The sequence below is a fragment of the Equus przewalskii genome, chromosome 31, assembly GCF_037783145.1.
Source record: "Equus przewalskii isolate Varuska chromosome 31, EquPr2, whole genome shotgun sequence".
NCBI classification, from domain to species: domain Eukaryota; kingdom Metazoa; phylum Chordata; class Mammalia; order Perissodactyla; family Equidae; genus Equus; species Equus przewalskii.
Genome location: NC_091861.1, coordinates 24743231 through 24770709, shown reverse-complemented (window position 1 = coordinate 24770709; position 27479 = coordinate 24743231). Strand labels below are relative to the sequence as shown.

General features: G+C 35.4%; 1 protein-coding gene across 7 annotated transcripts in view; it reads left to right on the top strand.

Moving 5' to 3' along the window:
• LOC103544660 (complement factor H-like) overlaps window positions 1-27479 on the top strand; it is a 74547-nt gene that overhangs the window by 13239 nt on the left and 33829 nt on the right. For 6 of the 7 annotated variants that reach the window (XM_070602403.1, XM_070602400.1, XM_070602402.1 and 3 more), the window contains 4 exons: window positions 3948-4130; window positions 5720-5896; window positions 22438-22632; window positions 23064-23240. In XM_070602403.1, the coding sequence (XP_070458504.1) occupies window positions 3948-4130; window positions 5720-5896; window positions 22438-22632; window positions 23064-23240 (732 nt within the window). The remainder of the gene's footprint in view (window positions 1-3947; window positions 4131-5719; window positions 5897-22437; window positions 22633-23063; window positions 23241-27479) is intronic. The other variant, XM_070602406.1, reaches the window with a different exon arrangement.

The window sequence follows — 27479 nt, the reverse complement described above, 5'->3', positions numbered from 1 at the left end:
CGTTACAACAGATGCCACAGAATTAGAAACGATCCTAAGAGACAATTCTAAATAATTATACACCAGCAAATTGGATAACCTAGAAGAAATGGATAAGTTCATAAAAACATACAACTTATCAAGACTGGGTCATAAAGAAATAGAAAATCTGAACAGACCAATGACAAGGAAGGTAAAATTAGAACAGTAATCAAAAACATTCCTACAAAGAAAAGCCCAGGACTAGTAGTTTTCACTGAATTCCACCAAACATTTAAAGGAGAATTAATGCCAATCCTTCTCAAACCATTCTAAGTAATTGAAGAGCTGGGAGCACTTCCAAAGTCATTTTACAAGATCAGCCTTACCTTGATAACAGAGCCAAACAAGAATACTACTAAAAAGAAAATTTTATGCCAATATCACTGATAAAGATACATGCAAAAATGATCAACAAAATATAAAAAATTCAACAGCACATTAAGAGAATCATATACCGTGATGAAGTTGGATTTATCCATGGGATTCAAGGATGGTTCAACAAATGCAAAAACTTGGCACACCACTTTAACAATATGAAGGGTAAAATACATATTATAGTCTCAATAGATGCAGAAAAGGCATTTGAGAAAATTAAACACCCTTTATGATTAAAAAAAAAAATCCCTACTCTCAAGAAATTACGTATTGAAAGAACGTAACTCAACATAATATATATCATGTATGAGAAGGCCACAACTAACATCTTACTCAATGGTGAAAAGCTGAAAGCTTTTTCTCAAGGATAAAGGAAGAGAGAAGGATGTCCACTCTCATCATTTTTCTTCGGCATAGTACTGGAGGTCGCAACCAAATGAATTAGGCAACAAAAGGAAATAAAAGTCACTCCAAATAGGAAAGAAAGAAGTAAAATGGTGTCTGTTTGCAGCTGACGTGATCTTATGCTTAGACAACCCTAAAGACTGCACAAAAAACTGTTAGAATTAATAAAAGAATTCATTAAAGCTGCAGGAGACAAAAATCAACGTATGAACATAACTCGCATCTAACACTAAACTATCAGAAAGAGAAATTAAGAAAACAATCATTTACAATCACATCAAAAATAAGAAAATATCTAGGAATAAACGTAATCAAGGAGGTGAAAGACTTGTAACCTGAAATCTATAAGACATAGATGAAATAAATTGAAGAAGACACGAATAAAAGGAATGATATCCCATGTTCATGAACTGAAAGAATTAATATTGTTAAAATGTCCATACTACCCAAAGTCACCTACAGAGATAATGCAAACTTTATCAAAATTCCACTGGCATTTTCACAGAAAGATAAAATATAGTCCTAAAATTCTTGTGGAACCACAAATGACCAAAGCAATCTTCAGAGAGAAGAACAAAGCGTCCTGAAGAACACCACACGTCCTGATTTCATACTACATTACAAAGCAATAATAGTGAAAACTATAGGGTCCTGGCATTAAAATAGACACAGAGATCAAGAGTAGAATCAGGAGGCGAGAAATAAGCCCATGCAGATATACACAACCAATATTCAAGAGGGGTGCAAAGAATACGCAATGGGAACACAGTGTCTTCAGTAAAAGGTGTTGGAAAACCTGGATATCCACAAGCAAAGGAATGAAATGAGACCCCTATATTAAATCAGTGACAGAAATTAACTCTAAATCTATTAAAGAGTTAAATATAAGATGTGAAACTGTAAAATTCCTAGAAAAAAACATAGACAAGTATCTTCGTGACATTGATCTGGTCAATGATTCTTTTCATATGACACCAAAAGCACAGGAAACAAAAGTTGAAATAAATAAATAGGACTACATCAAACTAAAATGCTTCTGTTCAGCAAATCAGAATGAAAAGGCAACCTATGGAATGGGAGAAAATATTTGCAAAACATATATCTAATAGGGGGTTAATAAAAAATATGATAATGAACTTAGAGAACTCAATGCCTAAATAAAGAATCCAATTAAAAAATGGGCAAAGGATCTGATTGACCTTTTCTGAAAAGTCATGCAAACAGAAAACCAGTACATGAAAAGGTACCCCAAATCACTAATCCTAAGGTACGTGCAAATCAAAACTACAAGGGGATATCACCTCATATCCGCTAGAATGGCTTTTATCAAAAAGACCAGGGATTGCAAGTGTTGGCGAAGATGTGGAGAAAAGAGAATACTCGTACGTTTCTGGTGGGAAGGTAACTTGTTACAACCGTATGGAAAAGAGTATGGAAGTTCCTCAGAAACTTAATAGAACTATCATATAATCCATTTTTGGGGTGTGTATCCGAAGGAAATGAAGTCAGCATCTGGAAAAGCTATCTTCACTCTCGTTTTCACTACAGCATTATTCACAATAGCCAGGCCATGGAAACAACCTAAGTGTCTATGGATGGATGAATGGATGAGGAAGATGTGGTGTATATATATATATATATACACACACACACCAGTGTATATATATATACCAGTGTATAACATTCCATCATGTATATATGTCTATATATATATGATGGAAAATATTTATATATTTTCTCCAAACAGGAGAAAGAAGGAAATCCTGCTATTTCTAACAACATGGATAAAGCTAGGGTACAGTATGTCTAGCCAGAGAGGGACAAATACTTCCTGATAAAACTTATATGTGGAATCAGAAAAGAAAAAAGAACGAAAAGTCAAATTCATAGAAACAGAGAGTAGACTGGGGGTTTACCAGAGGCTAGGGAGTGGGGGAAATTGGGAGATGCTGATCCAAGGGTGTTAGCCTTCAGTTATAAGATGGCTAATTCTGGAGATCTAACGCACAGAATGGTGACCATAGTTATTAATAACGTATTGTATACTTGAAATTCAATGAGTGTAGATCTTAAGCATTTCAACTACAAAAAAAAAAATAAATAAAAGATTACTATATGAGGTGATAGATGTGTTAATTAACCTGACTTACAGACCTGACATATCATTTCACAATGTATATGTGTACCAAATTCTCTCATTGTACACATTATATATATATATATATATATGATTTTGTTAATTATACTTTCATAAACCTAGTGGGGAAAACTGTAATAGACATGCAAAAGAAAAGGAGAAAAAAATTAAAGCAAATAACAACAAAACATAATCAAATAACAAAGGAAGACATCAAGAAGGGAAGGGACTGAAAAAACTATTGCAGAGCAGAAAACAATTAGCAAAGTATCAAGTCAGTCCTCATCTATCAACAGTTACTTAAATGTAAATGAATTAAGCCCAACTATTAAGAGAATAGAGTACCCGAATGAGTAAAAAACAAGAGCAAATGATACGCTATCCACGTGCATTTAACAAATGAAGGTGAGTTCTGTGATGAGACCTAGTTACTGACAGGAGTCTACTTTTACTGTTTCAAGTTAAATTATACATAATTTGAGGAATCATCATTTTAGTCTTAGGTCAATGAATGTGTTGATCTCTGTCATCTTCATTGAACTCCTTATATCCATATAGTTTATGCACCCAATTATGATGACCAACATTTCAAAATCTCAGAGCCAAAGAGTATGGTAGCTAAGGTGGAAGATTCTCTGAGATCATCACCTGATCTGAGATACCCCAATTGATTAACTGAGTTCTGGGGTTGCTTAAGAAATCCAAACTAGGTAAATTTAACGCAAGCCCCAGGAAAGCACTCATTGCTAGGAGAGCTCTGGCATGCTGCAAGATTCCAGATCCATCAGACTGACAGATTTCTAGTGATTTCTTAGAAGGGATTCTGGATTCTGAGTATTTTAAATCTTGCTTTGTTCCAAAGACTTTTTAATGGAGTATCTTGATTTAATATTTTTGGAAACTCATAGCTCATTTTCTCTGACAGAAGAAGGTGAGTGATTAGAACTTTTCCAGGTTTCCTTTACCAATGACATGAGCTTGTCTTTTCCTTATGCTTCCTCTGTTTTAGAAACATGTTCAAAATCAGATATAGAAATTGAGAATGGATTTATTTCTGAACCTGACTTTACATATCCCTTCTACAAACGGGCACAATATAAGTGTAACCCAGGATATGTAACAGCAGATGGTAAAACATCGGGATCAATTATATGTCTGCAGAGTGGATGGTCACATCAACCCACATGCGTTAGTAAGTAATTGATGATGTTAGTTTTCATTATCCTGATGGTCATTGTACAAAACTTCACTTTAATTCTTCTTTGGGGACGGGACTAAGGTGGTTCCATTCGAAAAGATAAAAAAAAGTTTGAGAAAAGTGTATAATTTTTTGCCTTCCAAGATTAATTACTAGTGGGGTAGAATATCAGTCCATATTTCAGTTCAAGTTTTTCCGCTTTAAGACCTTCTGGGGTTTTGAAACTAGTTGGGGAGCCTTATGTGTATTCTTTGTAAACTCGTTTGTTATTTACTGAGAGCTTTGTGCCCGTTGCATCTGCTTTTAGGTGATCAGACTTTCATGTCACAGTCTTTGCTCCTAGGCATGAAAGGTTTTTTTAAAGTGAAGATGCGGGCTCTTAAGGCATAATTTTGGATTATGTATAATTTACATATATTTGATACTACAGGATAGGTCCACTTCTGAAAACTCCTTTCCCTTAGGAAATCTTCCTCAACATCTAATAGGTGGAGACTGAGAAACACTTCTAGATAGTACCAAACTTTGCTGTGTTGAAAGAGTTCCCTGTCCTACTACCTGGATGTTTATGACGATTTTCTAAGAACAATTTGCTCAGTTTATCTTATTAACCTAAAGCCACACACTGACACTTTTTGAAATGGTATGTAACATACACACTTTAAGTGAAGAGGGTATTTAAAATATCCATTTTTACTGTTTTCATTTCGTTTTTGTCAATCTCTATGCTTACTATGGGCACTAGCCAAAGAAAAAAGATGTTAACAGTTGCCTCCATAACAAATTCATTTTATTCTAAATTGTGATCGGTTTTCTCTTATAACACTCATTATGGAAGAGGAAATGTTTCTATTAAATAAATGTTTTACCAGAATAGTTTTGCTTTTTTTAAAAAAAAGCTTTAAACTGCTGGGTGCATACGTTATATAATTTGAGATAAATTATTTAAACTTTATCAGCATCACTCTAGTATCATGGTAGTGAAAATTGAGACTAATTTTTAACGTTTTACTTTCCTATAACTAATTATAAACAATAGAATTCTCTCTAAATTTAATGTTGATAAATATAAAAGGATATACAGCATTTAGGAGAATATTTGGGAAAGCAACGTCAGCATGTGAGCTTTAAAAATTAGTATGTTTTAAGGCACAGTTTCATAGAATATTTAAAAAGTTACTTGCACTGCTCAAAATTAATCTTTTCATTCAACGAATCCATTTTTCTCTGACATATATGTTATAACTGCTAACTCACAAAATGCTATTCTGATATCCTAACAATGTGCTGGACTATTTCACTAATAACGTGGGATAAATGCATATGCATAATTGAATTGAGGAGAATATTCTTAAAGTAAACTTTCAGAGATTTTAAGTGGTGAGAAAAATGCTATGTAGAAATATTTTGCTTTGTGTAATGATTACGTGACAATTTTTTATCACTGATATCCTTAGATTTTGTCATATGATCCTTAATTTATCAGCATATACTAATTGCTTTTCTTTTTTCCCTTGGGATGGAAATTACTCATTTAGACTGTCCATATAATAATATTAGAAATCAATTCTCTTATGCATTAGAATATTGTGAGATGCCATTATTTGAGAATGCCAGAGCCAAAAGTAATGGAACATGGTTTAAGCTCAATGACACCTTGGACTATGTGTGCCATGATGGATATGAAAGCAGAGGTGGACGCGCCACAGGCTCCATAGTTTGTGGTAAGGATGGTTGGTCTGATACAGCCACGTGTTATGGTAAGTACTGTTTTTTCAGGTCTTCTTTTCTCCTGGGTTAACAAAATTAACAAAATTTGTTCCAAATGAAACATTTTCAACAAATTTGAAACATCTATAGTCATGTCATTTTATGGAACAATGATTAAAATCAAGTTGTCTCCTTCTGAGTTAATGTAAACTGGGAAGAGAGGGTGTTTTGAAGCCCAAAGATCATAATCTATCTTTTACATTTTGCGTTAAAGTAATGTTTCCTATGGGCCATATCACCATAGATTTGTGAATAAAGTACAGTTGTTTTAGTTATTCTAAACGGAAACTTTCATGTTCTTTAAAACTGGGCACTCATTAGCAAAATTCTAATTTCTTACCACTCACTCAGCTATTTTGCTCCTGAGTTTCTGCTTTACCCCTCCCACCCTGAGTGTTCATTTCTGCAGGCCCTGAGAGGAGCTCTTTATTTTCCGACCTTGAACAAGTTCTGTGGACTAGGACATGACTCTCTTTAATGTTTGCCGACCAGCTGTCCGTTTTCCAGGGTTAGAAGTAGGGCTTGAATCTGTGGAAAACTGAGTGGATGCAGAGTGTTCCAAGCCAAAGGAACAGTGTGTGCAAAGCTTTGGAAAAAGTACAACATGTGGGAAAAGTCAGGGGGGTGGATTGTACTCAAGAGAATCTCATGAGCTGAGTCTGGACAGGAGGCAAAGGAAGGCTTATCCAGGTTATTTCAGTCATGTTTGCAACTGGATTAATTTTATGCTTGACTAAGAGCCACAGAGGAGTTTTAAGGAAAGGAATGATATAATTTTTCTTGGATTTTTGAAAGTTTTCTTTTCCTTTATGCTGTGCTTGTGGTAAATAAAGAAGATTCAGGGGTCAATGTAGGGTGAGAAAGAGTGGGGATTGTGATAGGTTGATGACTGAGAGACGCAGAGCAGAGGAGAGATTTGGGATACATTTTGGTGGTAGAAAGCAAAGGCAAAGTTATGAAATGTTTAATGTGTTAAACATTTGAACATTAAACTGAAAACGTTAAAGTTTAATGTTTTAAACTTTAAACATTAAAGTCATGAAATGTATAAGAAAGTGTAAGAGGTCAACTCACGTGTTTATTGATTTGATTTTTCTAAGCAAGCAGGTAAATGGCAATGCCTTTTGGTGACGTGATTCTGGCAGGAGAGAGAGCGTTTTGGAAGGACCATCACAACTTTTGACTTGGACACATTATGGTTGGGCTGCCCATGGACAATGAAAATCAAATATGCAAACCACAGAGTTAGTTGTGTAGGTCTAGCCAAGAGATGTACATGTGGGATTACCACCATATAAATGATGATATCAAATTGGAAAAGAATATATAATGAAATTCTATATTCTATAATTCTGGTTGTTCTATATTTCCATATCATATGTCTGACTGCCATTTTAGTTTGGTGCTTTTCTGTTATGGTTTTCTCAAATTTCTCTTTCATTAAGATTTGTGACTGTGCTCTGAATTTTTTGCTTTTGGTTACAATGAGTTTTATATAAAAGATCTCATAGATAAGATCGTCCATTTTCTGATAGTCTCTTATTTCCGTTAGCCTAAACAGGTTCCATCCATTTCCTCTTCCCTTTCTACAGTTTTTCTTTTTTGTCACAAATTACTCTTTTTTGTTGTGATTTTGTGACTACATTGAAGAGTTTATAGTTATTTTTGATTCTTTATTTCCCCTTAACTTTTATGTTATAATTAAGAGATTGCTAACCTATTCTAATAGAGAGCTGCAATTTTCTAAATTTTGTCTGTCTATTTATCCCTTTTTTCAAAGCTTTGTAAATCTTTGCAAATTGCTTCAGGTATGAGGGCATCCTTGATCATTTCTTCTAAGGCAGGCCTAGTGGAGATGCATCCCTTAGCTTTTGCTTATCTGGGAAAATTTTTATTTCTCTGTCAGATATGAAGGATAATTTCACTGGATAGAGTATTCTTGCCCGATAGTTTTTGTCTTTCCATATTTTCAGTGGATCATTCCATTCTCTCCCAGCTTGTAAGTTCTCTGCTGAGAAATCTGCTGAAAGCCTGATGGAGGTTCCTTCGTAGTTTATTTTCTTCTCTCTACTGCCCTCAATATTTTTTTCTTTGTCATTTCCATATGGCAGTTTTAACATTATATACTTCTGAGAAAGTCTTTTTGCATTGACGTAATTAGAAGTTCTATTGGCTTCATATCATTACAAGTCCAGTTTCCCACCCAGGTTTGGGAAGTTCTCAGTTCTTATTTCTTTGAACAAACTCTCTGCTCCTTTCTCCCTCTCTTTGCCCTCTGGGATACCTATAAACCTTATGTTACTTTCCTAATTGAGTTAGATATTTCTCTAAGAATTTTGTCATTTTTTAAAGTCTGAATTCTCTCTCCTCCTCCACCTGAAGGATTTCTAGATTACTAACTTCAGGGTGACTAATTCTCTCCTCCATAAACTTTGCTCTAATTTTTTAGTGCTTTCTACATTATCTTTTTCCCATTGGTTGTGTTCTTCATATCCAGAATTTCTGTTTGATTTTTTTAGGGCTTCTATCTCTTTAATAAAGTATTCCTTCTCTTCATTAATTTTATTCCTGATATCATTAAACTGTCTTTCTGAGTTTCTTTTAACTCATTGAGTTTCTTTATGACAGCTATTTTGGATTCTTTATCATTTACCTTGTAATCTTTTGTGAGTTCGGATTTGGTTTCTGGAGATTTGTCATTTTCCTTCTGTTCTGCAGTGTTACTGTAGCTTTTCATGGTGTTTGATGAATGGATCCTCTGCTGGAATATTGTGGTAGTAGTCACCTTTTCTTATTTGGGTACGGTGTTGGTTACTTTGGTTCTGGTCACCTGGGTGTCATATTTCTCCACTGCGTCTCTGTGGGCTCAGATGCTGCTGTCCTGTGCACCACCTGTACTGCCATTTCTGGGTTGCCTTGGTGTGCTTGTTGCACTGCTGCCAGGGGTGCTTGGTTCAGGGGCATCACTGTTGCCGGTGGGGGCCTGGGGACCCAGGGACTTGTATACAGCCTGTGCTGCTGGTGGAGGTGGTATCTAGGTTGCTGCCACTGGGGTCTGGGTCACTGGTTTTGCTGTGGTTCCTGTTGCTTCTGGCCAGAGAGTCCACATGCTGCTGCTGGGGGGGCATGGGCTGTATTTTCTGTTCCCACCCCACCTGCTCATAGTTTTGCTGGTCGGACTTCTCTCCATTCACAACGGCCAGCCATAGCTGATCGGTGGGTCACTTTCACATGGGCTGGGCCACCTCTCAGTGGGTTGTGTTCAGCAGGAGGATCATGCTTGCATGGGCAGGGCTGCTGCTTGGGCAAGCCACCTTCGCATGGCTACTCGAGTGGTACTGCCATAGCACCGTTGTTGCTCCTGTGAGCCAGGTTACCCCTTCACAAGTGTTTCCCAGTGGGATGGGTTGGCCCCTTTCCACTCACAGTCTTACTGGCAGCTGTGTGAAGATCCACAATCTGGGTCACTGCTGCCAGCGAGGGGGAAGGAGCAGCTCCTCTAGTTCCACTGTTTACTGGGGCTCCCATCCGCCCACCTTCAGATGTATACCTGCATGGATCTCTCAGGCATCCTCTTGTGCTGTGAAGGGAATCTTCTATCGGTTAATGGATGTCCATTTAGTTGTAATTTAGAGGGGAGAGAAAGAGAACAGCTCACTCCACCATGATGTTGACGTCACTCTCAGTATATTCTAATTTTCCAGTGGAATGACAATAAATTTCAATTTACATTTCAGAATTCGCCAGAAAATGTTGAGTAAATAAATAAATGAATAAATAATTTTCAGAGCATTAACTCTAGCACATTGTTCACTGATTTGTTTTCTGCTTCTACAGTTTATTCCGTTCCCTTAGTTGTTAATACTGCTGTGCATCATGACCAATATGATGATTTTGGCCTTTGTAATGAAACATTCTAGACAATTTATTTAAAAGCACCATAGTTTGTTTTACTATCCCTCATTGGGCAGAAACTTCTACCATACTCTTTAAAATTATTCAATATCAAATTATTTATACTTTCTTAGTCTAGTCTATACTACAATGAGATGCAAAGAAAAACATTCCTCTTCTTAAGAGCTCTTTCTAACAAAACTAATTCTTTGAATCATTAATTATAAACACATTTATATTAATCATAGCAAATACTGTACACCCTAGAAATTCATGGATGGTATTTTCTTCTTACAACTAAATTTCTGTGGTTAGTGAATCCTTGCTGGAATGACTAATGCATAAATTAAGTCTTAAAGGAAGAATGAGAATTTTTTAAATGAAGTTGAGGAGGAGAAAAGCACACCAATCAGAGGAAGTTCATGAGAGAAAGGTGCAAAGGCAGTGAGGCTTCGTGCAGCATCCAGCTCCCCTGTTTCCATTGTTCGAGGGGCCCTTGTGTAGGATGCAGGTAGGGGATAAGTCAGTGATGGACGAAGATCGGCTGGTACAAGATTCTGAGGTGCTCCCTATGGCATGCTGAAGAATTTGCCTTGTATCCAACCGAATTGAGAATCAAGGAAGATTTTATGTGGATTAATCAAGTGACAGGAAAAAAGTTTATTAACTTACAAACAGGAAAACAGATATGAAAGGTGAGAGATTAGCAACTTGGAAATTCATTGCTCTGGCTTTAATCCCAGGGAAAAATGTTTGAGAGATGATGACCAGTCTTTTCTTTTTGACAGAAAACATGGATGGATGGTGAAAGCACAAATGTAGAAAGGCATTTGCTTTTCAGAGGTGCAATAACAGAGTTAAAGTAGTCACTTTGACAAAGTGTTTTGTCTATAATTACTCTATCATCAACAACTAAAAAATATGTAATTTTAACAGGTCACTCAGTGAAAATGCTTATCACAATCAGCCTATATCTATATTTAGTTATGTATAGATAGTTGACTAGTGTTACTGGCTACTATTTATTTCAAGAGGACTATTTATCCTCAAGCCAAATAAAATTAGCAGCATAATTTTAATCAGAATTTTAATTTCCTTCAAAAATGAGTGCTAAGAAGAACAGATAAATTATTCATCAAGCATTCAAGTCAAAACAGATCATTTGTTTGGTTGCCTGATTTACCTAATGAAAACAAAATTTGTGTCTTTCTATAACTATGTCTTGGACATAGTCCTTTAATATATAATAAGCAACTTGGAATTTAATCCCTTCTATTTAGAAATTTCCTGCCAAGTACCAGAAATTTTAAATGGATATGCTATATCTCAGAAGACAAATGAAATTTAAAGAAAATGAACGATTTCAGTATAAATGTACTAAGGGTTTTGAATACAGTGAAAGAGGGGATGCAACATGCACTAAATTTGGATGGAGTCCAGTCCCCTCATGTAAAGGGAGTGTTATATTTCTTTTCTGTGTCTTTTGATTTTTTATCAATTATTTAAACTTATGTACTCCTTCTAGTTAAGAAGTTTATTTTTTTCTCATAATGGAGTATTAACGTTTATAGGAATCAACTATTGTAATGACAATATGTCTTGAAAGTTTTTTGTGTGCAAGGACCACTTTGAGATCAATTGGTATGAACCTCTCACTCTGAAGATGGGCATAAACAGGAGCAGAAAATTTCAAAGCTCACTAAGTAGTTGGTCTGTGGTCAAAGAGCAAGTGTAGAGCGGAGCAGGAACTGCAAGAGATTTCCTAATTCCCAGGTATATACACGTCTCAAACCGTTAGATTGGTCTTCTAAAGCCCAGAATTTAACTTTGAGAAGTAAATTACATTAATATCATATGAGGAAATGCTCAACTGACAATGGGATTAAGTGGAAGAAATTGGATACGTCACTAACCACAGGCCCGATACGAACCAACAGTGACGATGGTGCTGAGAGAAACCATGAGCTCTTTAGGCTTCACAGTGGAAGGAGGTTCTACAAAGACAAAGAGTTCATCTCAACTGTGTTCTTTGCTCACCAAAAATTATCTCCTGAATATTGTGTTCTACTGAACCTAATTCATTTTTTAAAGGGATGATGTAAAACTCTCAGGACCTAGACGAGAGAATGTAGATAGTTGAGGAGTTTAAGAAATCATATCATGAGAAGAATAGCGAGAAGGTATATCTATAGCAAGGTAAGAACTGTGTTGAAATATTTGCAGATGTTTATGAAAAGGGATGAGTCAGGCTTTGATGAAGGCTGCTGCAGTGAGTGAAACAAGTGGCAGTGTACCATACACGAAATCAGAGGTCATGGGACCTGCTAGAAGAGTGACTTTACAGATTCTGCCATAGTGGGGGGAAGAAGGGCTGGCCTCTCAAGAGTCCTCCGAACTTTAAATCATAGGATTCATAATTCCATGTATAAACCTTGTTTCAGTGTTCCTCTTTTACAAAAACTAGAGTTAGTTTGAAGTTGGTTCTCTTCTTTACAAAAAAATTTCGATTGAATTCACAAGCAGCTCCTTGGAAAATATAACCTCCTGCACAATTGAGGGACCTCCACTTTCAGACACTGTTAAGAAAATATTTTAGAAAGGGGTTAAAAAACACCAGACAGTGATAACCCACGTTAGATCCATGTTGGGCTGGTGGTGTGTGGAGTCTGCCTGTTTGTCTTCATGGCATCCCTTATTCCTAAGGCAAGAAAGTGGGTGCACAAGTCCTCTGACATTAACCTCTGCAATATGTTTCACTTCCAGAAACTCTCTTAAATAATTGATTAATTTCTCCATCCAATCTTCAAAATATAACGTATAAAACACATCTTATATCAGGCTGCTTGCTCTGTACTGAGGATAAACATTAGAATAAACCATCATTCCAGCTTTCAATGAATTCAAAGACTTTGAGGATTCGTTTTCACTTGGCATAGTTCTCAGGACAGCATTGCATCAAGGAAGTCATCTGATTATTACTTTTCTTGGTCACTTAGCTATCTACTTAAAACTCTTGCTTAACACATATTTGTTTTAACAATGGGAAATTTCTGTTGTTCTTATAAGTGTTACTATAATTCCTAGGCTTACTTCTCATGACACTTGACTCATTTACACACACACAAACACACACACACACACACAAGATTCCACATTTACTAAACATTTTCCTTGTAGAGCTTCATTTTCTCACTCACAAGTCATAACTTAAAAATTTAGGACTGTATGCTTTAGGGTCCTGCTTTCTTTAAGGAGAGAGATGCCAGAATTAGGATGAACTGGGATTGGGCACTTTCTTTCACAGGATAGTTTACTAAAGATCAATACAAATAAAGAGAAGTTCACCCCAAACTAGATCAGCATGCACTGTCTCTTGCAACATGCTTCATCCTATTGAAATCCATTTTACATTAATTAGATGTAGCTCTTATTAAAAGCAACTCCACTCTCTGTGCCTCAGCTAATACATCGCAAATACTCCTTATTTTCTTGGTGCAATGGAAGGATCTACCTGCTGATATATGATGAATTCCAAATCTATATATCTTATTTTCTCCAAATCTGTGAGAAACTTGGAACTTAATAATGAAAGAAAATTTGCATAAAGTAATCTAGGATAAAATACTTAGATTTTCTTCTGCCTGGTCTATGATTTGTGTGTGTCAGGGGTTTTATTTGAGGGTGATTTGTCAAAATTTTGGTCTCTGAATCCCATAAGGAACAGTCTCTGATAATACGTTGTTTACAGGAATAATGAAAAGTACCAGAACCTACTAGCTAAAAGCCCCCTTTGATCCAAATCCATCCGTTTCCTGTACAGACCAAATTTTGTACTGATTCACAACATGAGTGCTAACCTTGAATTATTCTTACTTCAAATGCTTCTTGGTTGTTTCTAACAGTAGAAAAAAAGTGGCCCCACATATTTGGACAGTGTCAAAGACTTCTATTCTGAATAGAGGCACCTACTCTGGCAATATTTTAATAGCATCATTTATTTTAATGGAGATTATGAGATTAGAGAATTAAAATTTATCAAAGGATTCATATCCACTGCGTGAAAATAATCACCAGAGTTCTTCTACTCTTCATTAATTTAACAAAATTCTCCCAATATTATTTGGTTGGTCTCAGTGAAACTCATGTTTTCTAGAGCTTTTGACTATATCTGTAGCTTTTGACTTTAAACATTGGTATTACGTTCAGTTATAATATGAAGTAAAAACTAATATATGTAAACTTGACTGCAGTGGGTATATGAAAATATCATAAATACAGCAGAATGAAGTGAGAGAAAAAACAAAATAAAATAACGGAACACGTTTAAGTTCATTTGAAGTTCACGTCAATTAACGTCAAGCACGGAAGACATATTTTACTTAATACTCATGTTTAGGTGGTCACATATAATTTCTATTTTTTCTCATATAATCATTGCTAATACAAGTATATTACCACATTAGCAACAAAAATATATTATAGCTTCTTCTGGCAGAATGGGGTATAAATTTAAGACCAATTAAAGGACTATTGCAATATCTCTAGGAGCTGAAAATATGCAGTGTAAGTATACTATGAAGAGAAGGCAATATATAAGCAATAATTATAACTATCTAGAATATGGTGTTTGATTGAATATCAGAGTAATGGGGAGGAGAACATGGGGTAAGTGTCTAGGCTTCTGTCATGGGGTCCTTGTGTCACATATTGAAGTGTCAAACACAGGAAGAAAAGGTCCTATGGAGAGAAGGATGGTGATTTAGTTTGACGTATAATAAGTTGAATATGCCTTTGAATTATATACATGGACCTGTCCAGTATGAAGTTCCAGTTGGACAGACGGATTTGGATCGCACTGAAGAAGTGATTAGCCTAACAGTGGTAGCTTTTTATCATGGAAGTGTCTTGAATCACACAGAGAATGTGAAGAGGAAAACAACAGAACCAGGAAAATACCCTTGTAGAACCAACTGTGAAGCCTAGATATCCATTCACAAAATACTTGGAGGGTCTCCAGGGAAGATGTTTCTGAAATGGTGTTAAGAATCGGTATGAAGATCTAGAGGAGAATCATTCAGAAATAAAGAACAGGAAGTGCAGATGATAGGAATAAGCTTGATCTGTGTGAAGACAGGACAGAAGGCTATCGTGTTGGTAGGACAGAGAGTGAGCAGAAACGTGGTAGGAGATGAGACCTGGAAGCACGTAGGTCCTGCAAATTAAGAAGAGCAGAGGAAGAGGAGCCACCAGCAGTAAAATAAGTAAGATAAAATAGTGCTGTTCAGACAGAGAAGGAGAGCACAAGGATGTGAGGCACTGGAGAACTTCAAGGAGTCAGTGATCAACGGTGTCAAATATCACAGGTTTATATCTGTGCAGTTTAACAAGTAATTAAGGAGCCAGTAATACACAGCAGCCACTGTGATATGTGGACTACAGCGAGTTTTGGATTTGGAAATTGGAGGACACTGGTGACATTTGTCACGTGGCTTTTGGTAGAAGCCTCAGGTCCATATCACATGGGTGTCTCCATAGGTTGCTTGAATGGCAGTTAACTTTCTCCAGAGCCGGTGATTGGAGAGAGAGAGAGAAGGAAGCCTCTATCCCATTTATGACTTAGTCATATACTGTCACTTCAGCCATACCTGCTCCTCAGAAGTGAGTCACTGAGTCCAGCACACTCAAGGGGAGAGGAATTAGGCTTCCCTTTTTGGAGGGAGCTGTGTTGAAGACATTGTGGAATTTTCTAAAACCATCACGGAACAAAATGCCACTCAATTCAACAGACTGTTTTATTTCTGGGGATGTTTCCTCTGCCCTTTTCCAAGTGTTTTCTGTCTCTACAACTATAATCCTTTTCTTTATATATCACTGTTCATTGTAAAAGTGAAGCCACTTAGACTGGATATTGCATGAATGAAAAATGCAATGGATACAAATAACAGGTCAGTGGCCTCGATGTTAATTCTAGGGGTAAGTCCAAAATGAATTTTCAAAACATGAGACCCTTGAAGAGACAGCTATTATCAGTAAGAAACAGCCATCAATATTTATCAGTTATAAGGAAAGTATTTATTTACTTAGTTATAACTGACACATAACATTATATTAGTTCCAGATTTAAAACATAATGATTTGATGTTTGTATATATTGCTAAGTGATCACAATAAGAAGTCCAGTTAAAAATCTTACCACACGTTTACACATTTTTCCCCTTATGACGACAACTTTTAAGATATACTCCCATAGCAACTTTCAAAAATACAATGCAGATACAACTATAGTCACCATGCTGTGCATTAGAGCTCCATGACTTAATTATTTTGTAACTTGAAGGTTTGTACCTCTTGACCACCTTGACCCATTTTGCCTACCTGGCCCCCAACTCCTGCCTCTAGCAACCACCAACTGGTTCTCTGTATCTATGAGTTCGCTTTTTTTAGATTCCACATATAAGTGAGACCATCCAGTACCTATCTTTCTCTGCTGGCTTTATTTCACTTAGCATTATGCCCTCTGGTTCCATCCATGCTGTCACAAAAGGCAAGATTTCCTTGTTTTTTATGGCTGAATAATATTCCATTGTCTATATACAGCACATTTTCCTTATTAATTCATCCATCGATGGACACTTAGGTTGCTTCCCTGTCTTGGCTATTGTAAATAATGCTGCAATGAACATGGCATTACAGACTCTTGGAGATAGTGGTTTCATTCCTTCAGATAAATACCCAGAAGTTAAACTGCTGATCATATGGTAGTTCTATTTTAATTCTTCGAGAAATCTCCATACCGTTTTCCATAGTGGCTACACCAGTTTACATTTCCACCAACAGTTCACAAGGGTTCTCTTTTCCCACATCCCCATCAACACTTGTTATCTCTTTTGTTTGATGATAGCTGTTCTAACAAGTGTGAGGTGATGTCTCATTGTGGTTTAGATTTTAATTTCCCTGATGATGAATGGTGTTGAGCATCTTTTCAGGTACATGTTGGCCAGCTGTAGGGCTTCTTTAAGAAAATGTTCAGATCCTCTGGCCAATTTTTAATTAGATTTTTTTTTACTATTGAATTGTATGACTTCTTTATGTATTTTGGGTATTAATCCCTTATTAGAATTATAATTTGCAAATATTTTCTCCCATTTGGTAGGGAGAATCTCATTTGTTGATGTTTTCCTTTGATGTACAGAAGATTTTTAGTCTAATATAGTCCCACTCATTTATTTTCAGTTTTTTCTGGCCTTTGCTTTGGATGTCAAATCAAAAAAATCATCTCCACGACTGATGTAAAGGACCTTACCCTCTCTGTTTTCTTCTTGGAGTTTTATGGTTTCAGGTCTTAGTTCAAATCTTTAATCCCCTTTGAGTTTGTTTTGTTTTGTTCAGATTCTTTCTTTTGCATATGGCTGTCCAGTTTTCCCAAAGTCACTTGTTGAAGAGAGTGTCTTTTCCCTACTACATATTCTTGGCTCCTTTGTCATTAGTTAATTGACCCTATATGCATGAGTTTATTTCTGGGCTGTCTATTCTTTTTCACTGATCTATGTGTCTGATTTTATGCCACTATTATACTGTTTTGAGGACTATAGCTTTGAAATATAATTTGAAATTAGGAAACAAGAATCCTCCAGCTTTGCTCTTCTTTCATAGGATTGCTTCAACTTTTTGGAGTCTTTTGTGGATCAGAACAAATTTTAGGATTGTTTGCTCTATTTCTGTGAAAAATGCCATTGTAATTTTGAAAGGGCTTGCTATGAATCTGTAGAGGGCTTTGGGTAATATGGAAATTTTACCATCATGAATTCTTCCAATCCATGAGCATGGACTATCTTTCTCTGTGTTTTCTTCAATTTCTTTTATCATTGTCTTATAGTTTTCAACATATAGGTCTTTCATCTCATTAGATAGAGTTATTCATAGGTATTTTAGTCTTTTGATGTAACTGGAATTGAGATTGCTTTCTTAATTTCTCTTTCTGATAATGCATTTTTAGTGTATAGAAATGCAACCGATTTCTGTATATTGATTTCTTGTCCTATGAATCTACCAAATTCGTTTAATAGTTCAAACATATTTCTGATGGATTCTTTATGGTTTTCTGCAGTGTAATACCACGTCATCTGCAAATAATGACAGTTTTGCTTCTTCCTCTCCAATCCGGATGCTTTTGTTGCTTTTTCTCACCTAATTGCTGTAGCTAGACCTTCCAATACCATGTTAAATAAAAATGTCAAGCGTGGCTATTCTTGTCTTCTTCTTGATCTTAGAGGAGGCAGCTTTGCACCTGTGTGATGTTGGCTCTGGGCTTAGCGTATATGGCCTTTATTATGTTGAGGTTAATTCCCTCTATACTCACTGTGTTGAGAGTAAAGTAAATGCTGAATTTTGTCAAATCCTTCTTTCTCTATCTATTGAGGTGATCCTATAATTTTTATCCTTAGTTTTGTTAACGTGGTATATTGCAGTGATTAATTTGGGAATGTTGAACGATCCTTGCAACCCTGGAATAAATCCCACTTGATCATGGTTTATGATCCTTCTAATGTATTGTTGAATTTGGTTTGCTAACATTTTGTTGAGGACTTTCATGTCTATGTTCATCAAGATGTTGGCCAGTAATTTTCTTTTCTTGTGGTGTCCTTGTTTGGTTTTGGAATCAGTTTGAGACTATGAGTTTGGAAGTGTTCCCTCCTCTTCCACTTTTTTGAAGAGCTGGCATTAATTCTTCCTTAACGTTTGGTAGAATTCACCAGTGAAGTCATCTTGTCCTGGACTCTTGTTTTGGGGAAGTTTTTGACTACTAATTCAATCTCCTTATTACTGATCCATCTGTTCAGATTTTTGTTTCTTCCTGATTCAGTCTTGGTTGGTTGTGTGTTTCTAGAAATTTTTCTGTTTCTTTTATGTTGTCAAGTTTGGTGGTATAATTGTTCATTGTTGTCTCTTATGATCCTGTGTATTTCTGAGGTATTAGTGAGAAGATCTCCTCTTTCACTTCTGATTTTATTTATTTGAGTCCTCTTTCTTTTTATCTAGTTATTTATTTTTTTGCAGGCAGTGATTTGTCCTGAGCTACCATCTGTTGCCAATCTTTTTCCTTTTTTCTTCACTTTTTACTCCCCCCAAATCCTAGTATATTTGTATGTAGCTGAAGTTCCTTTGGTTCTTCTATGTGGGCTGTCACTACAGTGTGGCTCCTGACACATGAGTGGTGGCATAGTTCCTCACCTGGGAACTGAACCTGGGCTGCTGAAGCAGAGAGTGCTGAACTTTCATTGCTAGGCCATCAGGCCTGCTCGAGGCCTTCATCTTTTTATCTTGGTGAGGCCACTAACGGTTTGTCAATTTTGTTTATCTTTGCAAAATTCCAGCTCTTAGTTTTTTTGATCTCTTCTATTGCCTTTTTGTCTCTATTTCATTTATTTCCACTCCGATGTTTGTTATCCCCCTCCTTCTGCCAACTTTGGGCTTTGTTTGTTCTTCTCTATATAGTTCCTTGAGATATACAGTTAGTTTATTTCCTATTTTGTGTTGTCAATGTAGGCATTTATGGCTCCGACTTCCCTCATAGAACTGCTTATGCCGCATCCCATAACTTTGGTGTGTTGTGTTTCTATTTTCTTCTGTCTGAAGGTATTTTTTGATTTCTCTTTTGAGTTTTTCTTTGACCCATTGGTTATTTGGTAGCATGTTGTTTAATGTCCATATTTGTGGATTTTCCAGTTTTCTTCTTGTCATTGATTTCTAGTTTCATACCATTGTGGTCAGAAAAGATACTTGACGATTTTAGTTTTCTTAAATATATTGACTTGTTTTGTACTCAAGTTGTTTTGTGCTTTATCCTGAAGACTGTTCCATGTGCAGTTGAGAAGAATGTGTGTTCTGTGGCCTTTGGATGCAGTGTTCTCTGCATATCTGTTAAGTCCATCTGGCCTAATCTGTCATTTAATGTTGATGTTTTCTTATTGATTTTCTGTCTGTAGCATCTATCCATTGATGAAAGTGGAGTATTAAAGTCCCCTACTATTATTGTATTGCTGTCTGTTTCTCCCTCTAGGTCTGTTAATATTTGCTTTATATATTTAAATGCTCCTATGTTGGATGCATAGATATTTTCAAATATTATATCTTTTTGTGTATTGACCCTTTCATCGTTGTGTAATGTCCTTTTTGTCTCTTATTGCAGTCTTTGCTTTAAAGTCTACTTTGTCTGATAGAAGCATAGCTACCCAGTCTTTCTTTTGGTTTCCATTTGGAGGGAACATCTTTTTCTGTCCCTTCACTTTCAGTCCTTATGCCTAAATTGAGTCTCCTATAGGCTGAGTGTAGATGGATCTTGTTCTTTTAATCTATTTAGACACTCTGTGTCTTTTGATTGGAGAATTTAGTCCATTTACGTTTAAAGTAATTATTGATAAGTATGCACTTACTGCCATTTGACATGGTGTTAATTGTTTTCTTGCTGTTTTGTAATTCCTCGCTTGTTTGTATCTTCTCTTGTTCTCTTCCTTTGTGATGCGATGACTTTCTGTTGTAGTATGCTTAGATTCCTTTCTTTTTACTTTTATTTAGCTAACATAGGTTTTCCTTTGTGGTTACCATGTGTCTTATATAAAATATCTTACATTTATAACAGTGTATTTTAACTTGATAACAACTTAAATTTGATTTCCTTCTAAAGTCCTACATTTTTACCCATTTGTGATGTCACAATTTAAGTCTTATCTTGTATACCTCAACAAATGATTGCAGTTATACTTTTACTACTTTTGCCTCTTAATCTTTGTACTAACTTTTTAAGTGATCAACCCAACACCTTTAGAACATTAGATTATTCTGAATTACCTTATATTTACCTTTACTAGTGAAATTTATTCTTTCGTATGTTTTCCTGTTACTGATTAGCACTGTTTCATGGCAGCTTAAGGAAGTCCTTTTAACATTTCTTATAAATGACGTCTAGTGGTGATGAGCTCCTCTAGGTTTTGTTTGTCTGGACAATTCTTGAGCCTTCCTTCAATTCTGATGGACAACTTTTCTAAGCAGAGTATTGCTGTTGGCAGCTTTTTTTCTTTCTGTGGTTTGAATATATTGTGCTACTCCTTTCTGGCATGCAAAGTCTGTGCTGAAAAGTCTGCTTATAGTCTAATGCAGGTTCACTTGTACAACAAGTTTTTTTCACTTGTGACTTTTACAGTTCTCTTCTTGTCTTTGACATTTGGCCTTTAGATATAAGGTGTGTTGGTTTGGTTCTCTTTGGGTTCAACTTATGTGGAGCTCTCTCTGCTTCCTGAAAGTGGATACTGTTTCCTTTTCCAGGGTAGGGAAGTCTTCAACCATTATTCCTGTGGAATTTTCTGCCCCTTTCTCCTTCTCTTTTCCTCCTGGGACTCTTATTATGTGAATGTTTGTCTGCTTTTTGTTTCCCATAAGTCCCATCTGCTATCTTCACTCTTTTTCATTCTTCTCTTTTTTCTTTCCTTCTTTTTTTTTTGCTGTTCTAAGTGGGTGAATTCCATTACCCTGTCTTTGACTTCACTGATCCTTTCTTCTGCTTTATCTACTCTGATATTGAATCCTTTTATTGTATTTTTCCATTTAGTTATTGTATTTCTTGGCTTTGTGACTTCTATTTGGCACTTTCATATCTTTAGTACCTCTTTGAGGAAGACGTTAGTATATGCAGGGATCCAAAGTTTATAGTCCACATAATGAGTGTGTAGAAACAATTTGAACAATTTCTCCAATAAAACAAAAAAGGAAACTGATCACTATATGAACAACATGTGCTTAAACATAAATGTTAAAAGTATTTAATAGATTAAATCAACAAATTGTAATCATAGTATATCTCATTTAAAAGTATTTATAAGACGTCTTAACAAGCATTTCATTCTCCAATAAAATTAGAAGTAAGCAATCAAATGTTTACTATAATCTTAACTAATTGGAAATTAAGAAATATTCCTACTTCGTTTCTCTAGTTAAAGACAGAAAGGGAAAGTTGCCTCAATGACTGATTGGAGGCATGAATAAGAATGTTATTTTTCTGTCTGAAGTGATCAATGGAAAATTTTTGTTCTTCTCTCTGCTTCTCACGTTGTTTCCAATAAGTAGAAAACAAACTAATGAATGTTAATCCAAAAAACCCCACCACACCAAAAATCCTCACTCTCACCCTACATTGAGTTGGTCTGAGAAGAAAAGACAGGGCTCTGATTTCTGATGAGAATGGGAAAAATAGGAAAAGAAGACAGATGAGCTGAGTGATAAAACCAGTACTTCCATCTCTCAACCAAGATGCTCATTGAATCAACCAGGGCTAGGATGCATGTACTCAAGGAAAAGTCATTAAATGAGTCTGTACAGTTTTCTTCCTGGAGAGTCTTAATATAAGTTCATATATCGTATGACACACAAGCCATAATTTTATCTTCTTTACCAAAGAATTCCCTATATACCTCAGTCATCTGAATTTTATAACTTTTCTTGTCCTAGAAACTCTAGTGCAATGAGTGTAAATATACTAGTAAGAGAATATAATTCACCAAAGAAATAATTCATCTCTAGTTTGATTTTTTTACTAAGATAAAACATTATTTATACTAATTTTGTTATGTTTTTATATTGCAAGTGAAGCCTTGTGATTTTCCAGAAATAAAACATGGATATCTATATGCTGAAGATTATTATAAACCATACTTTCCAGTGCCTATTGGAAAATATTATTACTATTACTGTAATCAAAATTTTGTGACTCCTTCAAAATATCGCGGGGGTTATATTTATTGCAGAGCAGAAGGATGGTCACCAGCAGTACTATGCCTCAGTAAGTAAACCTCTTTATAATTGTATGTGTAGAGGTATTTCAAAGAGTGGAGAGAGAAAAATACATAGGGGAATAGAACTAAGTTTTACATGAAAAAAATAAGGCCAAAGATGAATTCTATGGCCAAAATGACCAGTATAGATCTTTCCTTTCAGAAGGAGATTTTCATGAAAATCACATGAGAGATAAAGATAGAGACTTCACAGGAATATCTATATCTTTTATACATATTTTAGTCATAAAACTGAAAGTAAATAATGTTGACTATTAATTTTTCTTTTTAAAAAAATGGTAATAACGTTAGTTTTTCTTAAGTTCTATATTACTTTTGGATGCTTATTCATTTCAATTTAAATATTGCAAACAAAGTTGGTAATTTGGTATTTTTGCCAAATGTATGGGTTCTTAAAATTTTTATTTATGATCCTTAGGACAATGTACTTCCACTAACTTGGAAAATGGAAAGTTTCCACATTGGGGAAGAACATATTTACAGGGTGAATCTGTAAAAGTGGAATGCTATTCTGGCTACAGTCTTCCAGATCAGCAGAGCTTAATGACATGTACAGAGAATGGCTGGTCCCCTCCTCCCAGATGCATCCGTGTCGGTAAGTAAACTGATCTGAGATCCCAATACGTTTATGATTTGCTAAGACACATCTACATTAATTGTGACAAAATGTTTATCTCGACTTCTTCTTTTGCCAATGGGCCTATTTGATTTTATTGTTTCCAAGTGTGTACGAATGGATATAAAAGATTCTTGATACATATGTAGCAAAATAAATGAGCCTACTGATAGACATTAGTCAAGAAAACAGTCAAAGAATCAGGAAACCAATGAGGCACAAACCATGAAAAGAAACCAACAGAAATTCTGGAACTGAAAAATACAATGAATGTAATGAAAAATACAATCAGAGCAACAACAACAGATTTTACCAAACAGGAGAAAGCATATGTCAAGTAGAAGACTGGTTATTTGAAAGGTTCCAGTCAGAGGAGAACAAAAGAAAAAGAACCACAGAGTGACGAGAGCTTACATGAATTATGGGAGTTTCTGAAGGGAAACGTTTTAGGCCTTGAGAAGGTCCCAGAGTGAGAAGACTTGGAGAAAGGGGCAGTAAGTTTATATAAAGAAATAATCGCTGAGGCCTTACCAAATCTGAGAGAAGATATGGACTATCAAAATCAAGAAGCTCACAAATCCCTAAACAGACTTAGCAAAAGCATCATTTACAAAACTTACTGGCAAAAATGGCACAACCAAAGACAGAATTTTGAAATCAGCAAGAGAAAAAAAAAAAAAACCCACATACAAGGGAACCCACATAATGATATCAGGAGATTCATCAACAGAAACCCTGACACCAGAAGAGAGTAGGATGATACATTGAAAGCGATGAAATTAAAAAACAAATTAAAAAAACCCTGCCAACCAAGAGTACTTTACCCAGAAAAGCTGTCTTACAGAAAGGAAGGAGACATAAAGATGTTACCAGACAATTCAAGGCTGAGGAAATTCCTCAACACTAGACCTGCCTTGCAAGAAATGCTAAAAGGAATTCTTCAAGTTGAAATGAAAGGACATTATTTACTAACATAAAAACTTTTAAAGATAAATCAGATACTGGTAAAGGTAAACATATAGTCAAACTTAAAATACTTAAATACTCTAGTATGGTGGTGTAGAAGCCACGTATTTCCAATAGAATGGTCAAAGTACAGAAGTTTTAAAAATAATTATAGCTACAATAATTTGCTAATGGATACTCCATATAAAAATATGTAAATTGTGACAAAATATGTGGAGAGGAGTAAGAGGGTAGAGTTCGTGCGTGCAAACAAAGTGACTTTGCCATCAGCTTAAACTTATCTATGATATGTATGTTAGTTTCATGTAAACCACAAAGCAAAACCCATAGTAGATTCAGAAAAGATAACGAGGAAGAAATCAAGGTGTAGCACTATGGAAAGTCATTAATTCACAAAGGAAGGCAGCAAGAGAAAGGGAAAGGAGCATTGGAACTACAAAGAAGCTAGAAAACAATTAATTGGATGGCATTAGTAAGTCCTTACCTATCAATGATTATTGTGAATGTAAGTGAATTAAATTATCCAATCAAAAGACATAGAGGGATGTATGGATAAAAAATAAAAGACTCAACTATGCACCACCTACAAGCCTCACTTCAGCTCTGAGGACACAGATGTGCTGAAAGTAAAGGGACGGGGTAAGACACTCCGTCCAAACGGAAACCAGAAGAGCCCGGGGGGAGGTAAACTTATATCAGACAAATAGACTTTAAGTCAAATAGTAACAAGACAGAGAGAAGCCATTATACAATGATGGAGGGGCCAAATCCTCAAAAAAATTGTAAACATAGATGCATCCATCTTTGGAGCACGTAAAAATATTAAGCAAATACTGACATACCTGAGGGCAGAAATAGACAGCCATACAATAATAGTAGGAGAATTCAATACCTCACTTTCAACAATGAATAGCTCATCCACAGAGAAATTCAAGAGGAAAATGTTGAACTTGAAATATACCTTTGACCAAATGGACCTAAGAGACACATACAGAACTTTCCACGCAACAGCAGATGAGTATATATTTTCTGAAGCGCATACAGTACATTCTCCAGGATAGATAAAACGTTAGATCACAAAACAAGTCTTAAAACTTTTAAGAAGATTAAACTAATACTAAATATCTTTTCTGCCTATGGTTTTATGAAATTAAATATCAACAACAGAAGGAAAACGAAAATTCACAAATATGTGGAAATGAAACTACTCACTCCTGATAAAAGAATGGGCCAAAGAAGACATCAAAAAGGGAAATCAGAATACATCTTAAATGAAACAAGAAACCACAACATACTAGAGAGCTGCAAAAGTAGTTCTATGAGAGGTGTTTTTAGTGATAGATGCCAGAAAGAGAAGAGAATGGCCTCCAATAAATAATCTAACTTTAAGCCTCAAAAACTAGAAAATGAACAGTTAAGCCTAAAGTTAGGAAAATAAAAGAATAACCAAAATTAGAGCAGAAATATATGGAATAGAGACCAGAAAAAATATTAAAAAGCAACAAAACTAAGACTTAGGTTTTTTTTGAAAAAGATAAGGTAAATTGATGAATCTAAGACTGATTAAGAAAAAAGAGAGGCAATCAAATAAATAAAATAACAAATGAAAGAAAAGACGTTACAACAGATGCCACAGAATTAGAAACGATCCTAAGAGACAATTCTAAATAATTATACACCAGCAAATTGGATAACCTAGAAGAAATGGATAAGTTCATAAAAACATACAACTTATCAAGACTGGGTCATAAAGAAATAGAAAATCTGAACAGACCAATGACAAGGAAGGTAAAATTAGAACAGTAATCAAAAACATTCCTACAAAGAAAAGCCCAGGACTAGTAGTTTTCACTGAATTCCACCAAACATTTAAAGGAGAATTAATGCCAATCCTTCTCAAACCATTCTAAGTAATTGAAGAGCTGGGAGCACTTCCAAAGTCATTTTACAAGATCAGCCTTACCTTGATAACAGAGCCAAACAAGAATACTACTAAAAAGAAAATTTTATGCCAATATCACTGATAAAGATACATGCAAAAATGATCAACAAAATATAAAAAATTCAACAGCACATTAAGAGAATCATATACCGTGATGAAGTTGGATTTATCCATGGGATTCAAGGATGGTTCAACAAATGCAAAAACTTGGCACACCACTTTAACAATATGAAGGGTAAAATACATATTATAGTCTCAATAGATGCAGAAAAGGCATTTGAGAAAATTAAACACCCTTTATGATTAAAAAAAAAAATCCCTACTCTCAAGAAATTACGTATTGAAAGAACGTAACTCAACATAATATATATCATGTATGAGAAGGCCACAACTAACATCTTACTCAATGGTGAAAAGCTGAAAGCTTTTTCTCAAGGATAAAGGAAAAGAGAAGGATGTCCACTCTCATCATTTTCCTTCGGCATAGTACTGGAGGTCGCAACCAAATGAATTAGGCAACAAAAGGAAATAAAAGTCACTCCAAATAGGAAAGAAAGAAGTAAAATGGTGTCTGTTTGCAGCTGACATGATCTTATGCTTACACAACCCTAAAGACTGCACAAAAAACTGTTAGAATTAATAAAAGAATTCATTAAAGCTGCAGGAGACAAAAATCAACATATGAACATAACTCGCATGTAACACTAAACTATCAAAAAGAGAAATTAAGAAAACAATCATTTACAATCTCATCAAAAATAAGAAAATATCTAGGAATAAACGTAATCAAGGAGGTGAATGACTTGTAACCTGAAATCTATAAGACATAGATGAAATAAATTGAAGAAGACACGAATAAAAGGAATGATATCCCATGTTCATGAACTGAAAGAATTAATATTGTTAAAATGTCCACACTACCCAAAGTCACCTAAGAGATAATGCAAACTTTATCAAAATCCCACTGGCATTTTCACAGAAAGATAAAACATAATCCTAAAATTCTTGTGGAACCGCAAATGACCAAAGCAATCTTCAGAGAGAACAAAGCGTCCTGAAGAACACCACAAGTCCTGATTTCATACTATATTACAAAGCAATAATAGTGAAAACTATAGGGTCCTGGCATTAAAATAGACACAGAGATCAAGAGCAGAATCAGGAGGCGAGAAATAAGCCCACGCAGATATACACAACCAATATTCAAGAGGGGTGCAAAGAATACACAATGGGAACACAGTGTCTTCAGTAAAAGGTGTTGGAAACCTGGATATCCACAAGCAAAGGAATGAAATGAGACCCCTAATTAA